General features: G+C 58.1%; 1 protein-coding gene across 1 annotated transcript in view; it reads left to right on the forward strand.

Annotated features, from left to right (window-relative positions):
- The first annotated feature begins 623 nt into the window (after nucleotides 1-623).
- DNAJC16 (DnaJ heat shock protein family (Hsp40) member C16) overlaps nucleotides 624-12,498 on the forward strand; it is a 40,375-nt gene continuing 28,500 nt past the window's right edge. Inside the window, 3 exon segments of the mRNA XM_073601534.1 lie at nucleotides 624-726; nucleotides 10,363-10,552; nucleotides 10,772-10,838. Of these exon segments, the coding sequence (XP_073457635.1) occupies nucleotides 10,386-10,552; nucleotides 10,772-10,838 (234 nt within the window). The 5' untranslated portion in view covers nucleotides 624-726; nucleotides 10,363-10,385.

Raw genomic sequence — 12,498 nt, forward strand, 5'->3', positions numbered from 1 at the left:
TCCTCTGTATAGAGACTGATGTGACTGTGGGGGGAGGGGACATTAGAGTGTAAGCTCCTCTGTATAGAGACTGATGTGAATGTGGGGGGGAGGGGACATTAGAGTGTAAGCTCCTCTGTACAGAGAGTGCTGTGATTGGCTCAGTGATCTCTGTACAGAGCTGTCAGAGATATATAAATGTATAATAATAGTGTGTGGTATTGGGGGAGGGGACATTAGAGTGTAAGCTTCTCCTGTCTAAAATCCCAAACTTTATTTATCAATAACGTAAATACACGTATTTGGTGGTCTTGTAACTTTTATTGGTCTAATAATTATTAATTTATTATTTTCATTTATAAAATGATTATTTATCACTTTAAACATTGACGTGAGGTGAAGTGGGGCGTGGCCTGTCATTCTGTCCTATCAGAGGACGGGAAGGAGTTAATGGGGAAGATGGCGGACGATTGCAGCTCGGTCTCCATAGTAACCAGAGGGCGCAGGGTAGCATATCACGTGGGTAAGGGTAGGCGGGACCACGGTGGTCTCCATGGCGATGCTGACAGGGAGCTCAGGCTGTCCGTCACGGATGGGCGCCGCTGATTGGCGGAGACGGCTGTCAGTGAGGGGTAGTTGTGGGCGGGTTTGAAGGTCCATCTTCCGGTTCCGTGTGTGTGAGGAGAGCTGCGGGCCGGAGATGGAGCGGTGAGCGGAGCGGACCCAGGAGAGAACCGAACCGGGGAGGTGAGGAGGAGGGAACCGGGGAGGTGAGGAGGAGGGGAGCCGCACACCGAATGTCACCCGGATTACATCATTTCCGGTCATGTCACCCGAAGAGCGCCCGGCCTGTCATTTGTTCCCCCCATCAAATATCATCTGTCATTTGCTCCCCCCTCCCCCCATCATCTGTCCTCTCCCCCCCCCCCATCATCTGTCCTCTCCCCCCCCCCCATCATCTGTCCTCTCCACCCCCCCCCCATCATCTGTCCTCTCCCCCCCCCCATCATCTGTCCTCTCCCCCCCCCCTCATCATCTGTCCTCTCCCCCCCCCCCATCATCTGTCCTCTCCCCCCCCCCCATCATCTGTCCTCTCCCCCCCCCCCATCATCTGTCCTCTCCCCCCCCCCATCATCTGTCCTCCCCCCCCCCCCCATCATCTGTCCTCTCCACCCCCCCCATCATCTGTCCTCTCCACCCCCCCCATCATCTGTCCTCTCCACCCCCCCCCATCATCTGTCCTCTCCCCCCCCCATCATCTGTCCTCCCCCCCCCCCATCATCTGTCCTCTCCCCCCCCCCATCATCTGTCCTCTCCCCCCCCCCATCATCTGTCCTCTCCCCCCCCCCCATCATCTGTCCTCTCCCCCCCCCCCATCATCTGTCCTCCCCCCCCCCCCCATCATCTGTCCTCTCCCCCCCCCCCATCATCTGTCCTCTCCACCCCCCCCCCATCATCTGTCCTCCCCCCCCCCCATCATCTGTCCTCTCCCCCCCCCCCATCATCTGTCCTCTCCCCCCCCCCCATCATCTGTCCTCCCCCCCCCCCCCCCATCATCTGTCCTCCCCCCCCCCCCCCATCATCTGTCCTCCCCCCCCCCCCCCATCATCTGTCCTCTCCACCCCCCCCCCATCATCTGTCCTCCCCCCCCCCCATCATCTGTCCTCTCCCCCCCCCCATCATCTGTCCTCCCCCCCCCATCATCTGTCCTCTCCCCCCCCCCCATCATCTGTCCTCTCCACCCCCCCATCATCTGTCCTCTCCCCCCCCCCCATCATCTGTCCTCTCCCCCCCCCCCATCATCTGTCCTCTCCCCCCCCCCCCATCATCTGTCCTCTCCCCCCCCCCATCATCTGTCCTCTCCACCCCCCCCATCATCTGTCCTCTCCACCCCCCCCATCATCTGTCCTCTCCACCCCCCCATCATCTGTCCTCTCCACCCCCCCCATCATCTGTCCTCTCCCCCCCCCCATCATCTGTCCTCCCCCCCCCCCCCCCCATCATCTGTCCTCTCCCCCCCCCCATCATCTGTCCTCCCCCCCCCATCATCTGTCCTCTCCACCCCCCCCCCATCATCTGTCCCCCCCCCCCCCCCATCATCTGTCCTCTCCCCCCCCCCCCATCATCTGTCCTCCCCCCCCCCCCCATCATCTGTCCTCTCCCCCCCCCCATCATCTGTCCTCTCCCCCCCCCCATCATCTGTCCTCTCCCCCCCCCCCCATCATCTGTCCTCTCCCCCCCCCCCATCATCTGTCCTCCCCCCCCCCCCCCCATCATCTGTCCTCCCCCCCCCCCCCATCATCTGTCCTCTCCCCCCCCCATCATCTGTCCTCTCCACCCCCCATCATCTGTCCTCTCCACCCCCCATCATCTGTCCTCTCCCCCCCCCCATCATCTGTCCTCTCCCCCCCCCCATCATCTGTCCTCTCCCCCCCCCCATCATCTGTCCTCTCCCCCCCCCCCCCATCATCTGTCCTCTCCACCCCCCCATCATCTGTCCTCTCCCCCCCCCCCATCATCTGTCCTCTCCCCCCCCCCCATCATCTGTCCTCCCCCCCCCCCCCCATCATCTGTCCTCTCTCCCCCCCCCCCCCATCATCTGTCCTCTCCACCCCCCCATCATCTGTCCTCTCCCCCCCCCCCATCATCTGTCCTCCCCCCCCCCCCATCATCTGTCCTCCCCCCCCCCCCATCATCTGTCCTCCCCCCCCCCCCCCCCCATCATCTGTCCTCTCCACCCCCCCCCATCATCTGTCCTCTCCACCCCCCATCATCTGTCCTCTCCACCCCCCCCATCATCTGTCCTCTCCACCCCCCCCCATCATCTGTCCTCTCCACCCCCCCCCATCATCTGTCCTCTCCACCCCCCCCCATCATCTGTCCTCTCCCCCCCCCCATCATCTGTCCTCCCCCCCCCCCCCCCCCCATCATCTGTCCTCCCCCCCCATCATCTGTCCCCCCCCCCCCCATCATCTGTCCTCCCCCCCCCCCCATCATCTGTCCTCCCCCCCCCCCCCATCATCTGTCCTCTCCACCCCCCCCCCATCATCTGTCCTCCCCCCCCCCCCATCATCTGTCCTCCCCCCCCCCCATCATCTGTCCTCCCCCCCCCCCCATCATCTGTCCTCTCCACCCCCCCCCCATCATCTGTCCACCCCCCCCCCATCATCTGTCCTCCCCCCCCCCATCATCTGTCCTCTCCCCCCCCCCATCATCTGTCCTCCCCCCCCCCCATCATCTGTCCTCTCCCCCCCCCCCATCATCTGTCCTCTCCCCCCCCCCCATCATCTGTCCTCTCCCCCCCCCATCATCTGTCCTCTCCCCCCCCCCCCATCATCTGTCCTCTCCACCCCCCCATCATCTGTCCTCTCCACCCCCCCATCATCTGTCCTCTCCCCCCCCCCATCATCTGTCCTCCCCCCCCCCCCCCATCATCTGTCCTCTCCACCCCCCCCATCATCTGTCCTCTCCACCCCCCCCCATCATCTGTCCTCCCCCCCCCCCCCCCATCATCTGTCCTCTCCCCCCCCCCCCATCATCTGTCCTCCCCCCCCCCCCATCATCTGTCCTCCCCCCCCCCCCATCATCTGTCCTCTCCCCCCCCCCATCATCTGTCCTCTCCCCCCCCATCATCTGTCCTCTCCCCCCCCCCATCATCTGTCCTCTCCCCCCCCCCATCATCTGTCCTCTCCCCCCCCCCCCATCATCTGTCCTCTCCCCCCCCCCATCATCTGTCCTCCCCCCCCCCCCCCATCATCTGTCCTCCCCCCCCCCCCCCCATCATCTGTCCTCTCCCCCCCCCCATCATCTGTCCTCTCCACCCCCCATCATCTGTCCTCTCCACCCCCCATCATCTGTCCTCTCCACCCCCCATCATCTGTCCTCTCCCCCCCCCCATCATCTGTCCTCTCCCCCCCCCATCATCTGTCCTCTCCCCCCCCCCCCATCATCTGTCCTCTCCACCCCCCCATCATCTGTCCTCTCCCCCCCCCCCCCATCATCTGTCCTCTCCCCCCCCCCCCATCATCTGTCCTCCCCCCCCCCCCCCATCATCTGTCCTCTCTCCCCCCCCCCCCATCATCTGTCCTCTCCACCCCCCATCATCTGTCCTCTCCACCCCCCCCCATCATCTGTCCTCTCCACCCCCCCCATCATCTGTCCTCTCCACCCCCCCCCATCATCTGTCCTCTCCACCCCCCCCATCATCTGTCCTCTCCCCCCCCCCATCATCTGTCCTCCCCCCCCCCCCCCCATCATCTGTCCTCCCCCCCATCATCTGTCCCCCCCCCCCATCATCTGTCCTCCCCACCCCCCCCCCATCATCTGTCCTCCCCACCCCCCCCCCATCATCTGTCCTCTCCCCCCCCCCCCATCATCTGTCCTCTCCACCCCCCATCATCTGTCCTCTCCACCCCCCCATCATCTGTCCTCTCCACCCCCCCCATCATCTGTCCTCTCCACCCCCCCATCATCTGTCCTCTCCACCCCCCCCCATCATCTGTCCTCTCCACCCCCCATCATCTGTCCTCTCCACCCCCCCATCATCTGTCCTCTCCACCCCCCATCATCTGTCCTCTCCACCCCCCCCATCATCTGTCCTCTCCACCCCCCATCATCTGTCCTCTCCACCCCCCCCCATCATCTGTCCTCTTCTCCCCCCCCCCCCATCTGTCCTCTTCTCCCCCCCATCTGTCCTCTGTCCTCTCCACCCCCCCATCATCTGTCCTCTCCACCCCCCCCATCATCTGTCCTCTCCACCCCCCCCATCATCTGTCCTCTCCACCCCCCCCCATCATCTGTCCTCTCCACCCCCCATCATCTGTCCTCTCCACCCCCCCCATCATCTGTCCTCTCCACCCCCCCCCCCATCATCTGTCCTCTCCACCCCCCCCCCCATCATCTGTCCTCTCCACCCCCCCCCATCATCTGTCCTCTCCACCCCCCATCATCTGTCCTCTCCACCCCCCATCATCTGTCCTCTCCACCCCCCATCATCTGTCCTCTCCACCCCCCATCATCTGTCCTCTCCACCCCCCCCATCATCTGTCCTCTTCTCCCCCCCCCCCCCATCTGTCCTCTTCTCCCCCCCCATCTGTCCTCTGTCCTCTCCACCCCCCCATCATCTGTCCTCTCCACCCCCCCCATCATCTGTCCTCTCCACCCCCCCCCATCATCTGTCCTCTCCACCCCCCCCATCATCTGTCCTCTCCACCCCCCATCATCTGTCCTCTCCACCCCCCCCATCATCTGTCCTCTCCACCCCCCCCCATCATCTGTCCTCTCCACCCCCCCCCCCCCATCATCTGTCCTCTCCACCCCCCCCCATCATCTGTCCTCATCCCCTCCCCACCCCCCCCATCATCTGTCCTCTCCACCCCCCCCATCATCTGTCCTCTCCACCCCCCCATCATCTGTCCTCTCCACCCCCCCCATCATCTGTCCTCTCCACCCCCCCATCATCTGTCCTCTCCACCCCCCCATCATCTGTCCTCTCCACCCCCCCATCATCTGTCCTCTCCACCCTCCCCCATCATCTGTCCTCTCCCCCCCCCCCATCATCTGTCCTCTCCCCCCCCCCCCATCATCTGTCCTCTCCACCCCCCCCATCATCTGTCCTCTCCACCCCCCCCATCATCTGTCCTCTCCACCCCCCATCATCTGTCCTCTCCACCCCCCCCATCATCTGTCCTCTCCACCCCCCCCCATCATCTGTCCTCTCCACCCCCCCCATCATCTGTCCTCTCCACCCCCCCCATCATCTGTCCTCTCCACCCCCCATCATCTGTCCTCTCCACCCCCCCCATCATCTGTCCTCTCCACCCCCCATCATCTGTCCTCTCCACCCCCCATCATCTGTCCTCTCCACCCCCCATCATCTGTCCTCTCCACCCCCCCCATCATCTGTCCTCTCCACCCCCCCCATCATCTGTCCTCTCCACCCCCCCCATCATCTGTCCTCTCCACCCCCCCCATCATCTGTCCTCTCCACCCCCCCCCATCATCTGTCCTCTCCACCCCCCCCATCATCTGTCCTCTCCACCCCCCCCCATCATCTGTCCTCTCCACCCCCCCCCATCATCTGTCCTCTCCACCCCCCCCATCATCTGTCCTCATCCCCTCCCCACCCCCCCCATCATCTGTCCTCTCCACCCCCCCCCATCATCTGTCCTCTCCACCCCCCCCATCATCTGTCCTCTCCACCCCCCCCCCCATCATCTGTCCTCTCCACCCCCCCCCCCATCATCTGTCCTCTCCACCCCCCCCATCATCTGTCCTCTCCACCCCCCCCATCATCTGTCCTCTCCACCCCCCCCATCATCTGTCCTCTCCACCCCCCCCATCATCTGTCCTCTCCACCCCCCCATCATCTGTCCTCTCCACCCCCCCATCATCTGTCCTCTCCACCCCCCCCATCATCTGTCCTCTCCACCCCCCCCCATCATCTGTCCTCTCCACCCCCCCCCATCATCTGTCCTCTCCACCCCCCCCCCATCATCTGTCCTCTCCACCCCCCCCCATCATCTGTCCTCTCCACCCCCCCCCATCATCTGTCCTCTCCACCCCCCCCCCATCATCTGTCCTCTCCACCCCCCCCATCATCTGTCCTCTCCACCCCCCCCCATCATCTGTCCTCTCCACCCCCCCCCATCATCTGTCCTCTCCACCCCCCCCCATCATCTGTCCTCTCCACCCCCCCCCCATCATCTGTCCTCATCCCCTCCCCACCCCCCCCATCATCTGTCCTCTCCACCCCCCCCCCATCATCTGTCCTCTCCACCCCCCCCCCCATCATCTGTCCTCTCCACCCCCCCCCCCATCATCTGTCCTCTCCACCCCCCCCATCATCTGTCCTCTCCACCCCCCCCATCATCTGTCCTCTCCACCCCCCCCATCATCTGTCCTCTCCACCCCCCCCATCATCTGTCCTCTCCACCCCCCCCCCATCATCTGTCCTCTCCACCCCCCCCCCATCATCTGTCCTCTCCACCCCCCCCCCATCATCTGTCCTCTCCACCCCCCCCCCATCATCTGTCCTCTCCACCCCCCCCCCATCATCTGTCCTCTCCACCCCCCCCCCATCATCTGTCCTCTCCACCCCCCCCCCATCATCTGTCCTCTCCACCCCCCCCATCATCTGTCCTCATCCCCTCCCCACCCCCCCCATCATCTGTCCTCTCCACCCCCCCCCATCATCTGTCCTCTCCACCCCCCCCCCCCATCATCTGTCCTCTCCACCCCCCCCCCCCATCATCTGTCCTCTCCACCCCCCCCCCATCATCTGTCCTCTCCACCCCCATCATCTGTCCTCTCCACCCCCCCCCATCATCTGTCCTCTCCACCCCCCCCCATCATCTGTCCTCTCCACCCCCCCCCATCATCTGTCCTCTCCACCCCCCCCCATCATCTGTCCTCTCCACCCCCCCCATCATCTGTCCTCTCCACCCCCCCCATCATCTGTCCTCTTCTCCCCCCCCCCCCCATCTGTCCTCTTCTCCCCCCCCATCTGTCCTCTGTCCTCTCCACCCCCCCATCATCTGTCCTCTCCACCCCCCCCATCATCTGTCCTCTCCACCCCCCCATCATCTGTCCTCTCCACCCCCCCCATCATCTGTCCTCTCCACCCCCCCCATCATCTGTCCCCTCCACCCCCCCCCCCCATCTGTCCTCTGTCCCCTCCACCCCCCTCCCATCATCTGTTCCCTATCCTCTCTGTCCCCCTCCATTCCCCCATCATCTGTCCCTTGTCCCCTTCTCCCCTCCTTCCCCTGTCGTCATCTCCGTCCCCCATCTTCTGTCATCTGTCCACACACCGAGTCCTGTCCCCAGATTACATAACATCCTCTCCATCATCTGTCATCTCTGTCCTTCTATCATCTGTCCCTCATACAGTCCACCTGTGTGTAATTTAATCTCAGTATAAATACAGCTGTTCTGTGAAGCCCTCAGAGGTTTGTTAGAGAACCTTAGTGAACAAACAGCATCATGAAGGCCAAGGAACACACCAGACAGGTCAGGGATAAAGTTGTGGAGAAGTATAAAGCAGGGTTAGGTTATAAAAAAATCTCCCAAGCTTTGAATATCTCACGGAGCTCTGTTCAATCCATCATCGGAGAATGGAAAGAGTATGGCACAACTGCAAACCTACCAAGACATGGCCGTCCACCTAAACTGACCGGCCGGGCAAGGAGAGCATTCATCAGAGAAGAGCCAAGAGGTCCATGGTAACTCTGGAGGAGCTGCAGAGATCCACAGCTCAGGTGGGAGAATCTGTCCACAGGACAACTATTAGTCGTGTTCTCCACAAATCTGCCCTTTATGAAGAGTGACAAGAAGAAAGACATTGGTGAAAGAAAGTCATAAGAAGTCCTGTTTGTAGTTTGTGAGAAGCCATGTGGAGGACACAGCAAACATGTGGAAGAAGGTGATCTGGTCAGATGAGACCAAAATTCAACTTTATGGCCTAAAAGCAAAACGCTATGTGTGGGGAAAACTAACACTGCACATCACCCTGAACACACCATCCCCACCGTGAAACATGGTGGTGGCAGCATCATGTGGTGGGGATGGTTTTCTTCAGCAGGGACAGGGAAGCTGGTCAGAGTTGATGGGAAGATGGATGGAGACAAATACAGGACAATCTTAGAAGAAAACCTGTTAGAGTCTACAAAAGACTTGAGACTGGGGGGGGGAGGTTCACCTTCCAGCAGGACAACGACCCGAAACATCCAACCAGAGCTACAATGGAATGGTTTAGATCAAAGCATATTCATGTATTAGAATGGCCCAGTCACAGTCCAGACCTAAATCACATTGAGAATCTGTGGCAAGACTTGAAAATTGCTGTTCACAGACGCTCTCCATCCAATCTGACAGAGCTTGAGATATTTTACAAAGAAGAATGGGCAGAAATGTCCTCTCTAGATGTGCAAAGCTGGTAGAGACATCCCCAAAAAGACTTGTAGAGAAAGGGGGTTCTACAAAGTATTGACTCCGGGGGGCGCCATACAAATGCCCCTCCCCCCACACTTTTCACATATTTATTTGTATCATTTATCATTTTCCTTCCACTTCACAATTATGTGACACTTTGTGTTGGTCTATCACATAAAATCCCAATAAAATACATTTATGTTTTTGGTTGTAACATGAGAAAATGTGGGAAATTTCAAGGGGTATGAATACTTTTTCAAGGCACTGTATATTCTATACTCTGTACAATACCTATGGAGACGTGTTTTTTTTTTTTTTTTTTTTTTTGGGGGGGGGGATGAGCAGAACTTCCAGCATTCATAGGAGGACATCATTGGACAGCAGGACTTGTGTGTACAATGCACCATTTCTTTGTAGTTTTGTACCAGAAGTGAGACTCGTATCTTGGAGCAAACCTGTGCTTGGCCCGTAAAGTATAAAAGGACGGGTTCACGTTAAATCTGACCTCTGCGGAGAGAAAAACAGGGGAGGCAAAATAAGAGCCCATTATACTTCAGCTTTATTGGTGAACCCAGAGATGTCACATGGGGGCAGGAGGAGTCCTCGGGTATCCAGAGATGTCACATGGGGGCAGGAGGGGTCCTCAGGTACCCAGAGATGTCACATGGGGGCAGGAGGAGTCCTCGGGTATCCAGAGATGTCACATGGGGGCAGGAGGGGTCCTCAGGTACCCAGAGATGTCACATGGGGGCAGAAGGGGTCCTCGGGTACCCAGAGATGTCACATGGGGGCAGAAGGGGTCCTCGGGTACCCAGAGATGTCACATGGGGGCAGGAGGAGTCCTCGGGTACCCAGAGATGTCACATGGGGGCAGGGGGAGTCCTCGGGTACCCAGAGATGTCACATGGGGGCAGGGGGAGTCCTCGGGTACCCAGAGATGTCACATGGGGGCAGGGGGAGTCCTCAGGTACCCAGAGATGTCACATGGGGGCAGGGGGAGTCCTCAGGTACCCAGAGATGTCACATGGGGGCAGGAGGGGTCCTCAGGTACCCAGAGATGTCACATGGGGGCAGAAGGGGTCCTCGGGTACCCAGAGATGTCACATGGGGGCAGAAGGGGTCCTCGGGTACCCAGAGATGTCACATGGGGGCAGAAGGGGTCCTCGGGTACCCAGAGATGTCACATGGGGGCAGGAGGAGTCCTCGGGTACCCAGAGATGTCACATGGGGGCAGGGGGAGTCCTCGGGTACCCAGAGATGTCACATGGAGGCAGGGGGAGTCCTCGGGTACCCAGAGATGTCACATGGGGGCAGGGGGAGTCCTCGGGTACCCAGAGATGTCACATGGGGGTAGGAGGAGTCTTTGGGTAGCATATGAAGGTGAATGTGAAGCCAGTGGTGCCCCCTTGCTGTGTATAACACAAATCTAATTTTGTCTTTTCCTCTTTCCAGGTATTATTGAGACATCGTGAGAAATGGGCCACAGAAACCTGCGCCTTCTCCTGCGGCTCCTGGTGTTCTTCATCCTCGCCATCAACATCCTGTCCGCCGCTGATTTCGATCCGTACCGCGTCCTGGGAGTGAGCCGGACCGCCAGCCAAGCCGACATTAAGAAGGCCTACAAGAAGCTGGCCCGGGAATGGTGAGCGTTCAGACTACATAGACCTGGCAGTGGGGGGCGCCCCCCCAAAATCCTCCCCCATTCCTATTCCTGTCATTATTTATACTGCTGTGTTGGTGCCGTGAGTCGGGCAGTTCTGGGTATTCTTCACCATCCACACCACAGCAGAGGGCAGCATGGATTGGATTGGAGGGTTTGTGGTGTTTATCGTATTAATAAAAAAGATTCGTTTTGTTTCAGGCATCCGGATAAAAACAAGAACCCGGGAGCAGAAGACAAATTCATCCAAGTCAGCAAAGCTTATGAGGTATTCATAGAGACATTGTTTTCTTTTCATATTCATTATTAATATATAACTTTTTTTGGGGAGAACCAGTATCCAGACTCCTCTTCTGGACATAAACGGCTTCTTCTGATTTCGCCGCACACTGTGAGCTTCTCACAATGTGCATTAGAAGCTGCAGCAAGTCAGACAGAATCCGCCTCCATTACCCTCGCCTCATTTCCTGGCTGGAGGACGTCCTATCAGCTTTTCCTCCCCGGCCTGACTGTTACAGACCCGCCCCTTTTCATGCATTACATTCCAGTTTGTTCAATTGTGGAGGCTCGGCATCACATGTGGGCGTTACCTGGGGGGGGGGGGGGGGTGTCTGCATGCAGATAGAGCCTGTGATAAAATACTTACTTTTGCAGACAGATGCCCACCCATTATGACATTTTGATATTTGCATAACCCCTCCCAAGAGCCCGCCCACTGCTTGCATTAGGACCGAGGTCAGGGGGCTGGGATGTTTTCAGAAATGTACAGCCCCTCCCACCAGCCATGATCTGCCTAAATTGCATGGAGACTCAGTGATGACATCACTGTAGGTTTAAAATAAGGTTCCTAATGAAAGCAGAAAAGTTTTATGTAACCGCTTCAGCTCCGGAAAGGTTTTTCCATCTACCTGACCAGGCCATTTTTTGCGTCACTTTAACTGAGAATTGCGCGGTCGTGTGACGCTGTACCAAAACAAAATTGATGTCCCTTTTTTTTTTTTTTTTTTTTTTTTTTTTTTCCCACAAATGAATCTTTGGTGGTATTTGATTCCCCCTGGGGTTTTTAGTTTTCATGCTATAAACAAAAAAAAGTGCGACAATTTTGAAAAAAAAAAACAAAAAACAAACAATATTTCTTACTTTTTGCTATAAAACACATTCAATAAAATTTTTTTAAAGAATCAAATTTCTTCATCAACTTAGGCCAATATCTATTCTGCTATATGTTTTATGGTAAAAAAAAAATACAAAAAGTGTATATTGATTGGTTTGCGCAAAAGTTATGGCGTCTACAAACTATGGGATATTTGTATTGACTCTTTATTGTTTTTACTAGTAATGGCGGCGATCAGCTTTTTTTTTTTTTTTGTTTTTTGTGCGTGGGACTAGGACATTGTGTTGGACAAATCTGACACTAAATGACACTTTTTGGGGACCAGTCACTGTATATAAATAACACTGGCAGGGAAGGGGTTATCACCAGGGGCAATCACCTGGTTAAGTGTGTCCCTAGGGCAGAGGGGCTCAAACTGGCGGCCCTCCAGCTGTTGCGAAAACTACAAGTCCCATCATGCCTCTGCCTGTGGGAGTCAAGCTTGTAACTGTCAGCCTTGCAATGCCTCATGGGACTTGTAGTTTAACAACAGCTGGAGGGCTGCCAGTTTGAGACCCCCTGATCTAGGGAGTGATTTCTAATTGTGGGGGGGGGGGGGGGGGGGATTCTGACACTGGAAGAAAACAGGGATCAGTGTTTTTGCTTAGCGGAAATACAAGATCTCCATCTTCCCCCTCTAACAGAACCAGCGCTCTGCCTTGTTTACATAGACAGACCGCCATTCTGCCTCTCCTAAGAACAATCGGCAGGTCCTGGTGGCCATAGCGACCACCAGACCCGCTGATTGGCTCCCACTGGGTACAATCACAATTTT

The sequence above is a fragment of the Aquarana catesbeiana genome, linkage group LG10, assembly GCF_042186555.1.
Source record: "Aquarana catesbeiana isolate 2022-GZ linkage group LG10, ASM4218655v1, whole genome shotgun sequence".
Taxonomy (NCBI): Eukaryota; Metazoa; Chordata; class Amphibia; order Anura; family Ranidae; genus Aquarana; species Aquarana catesbeiana.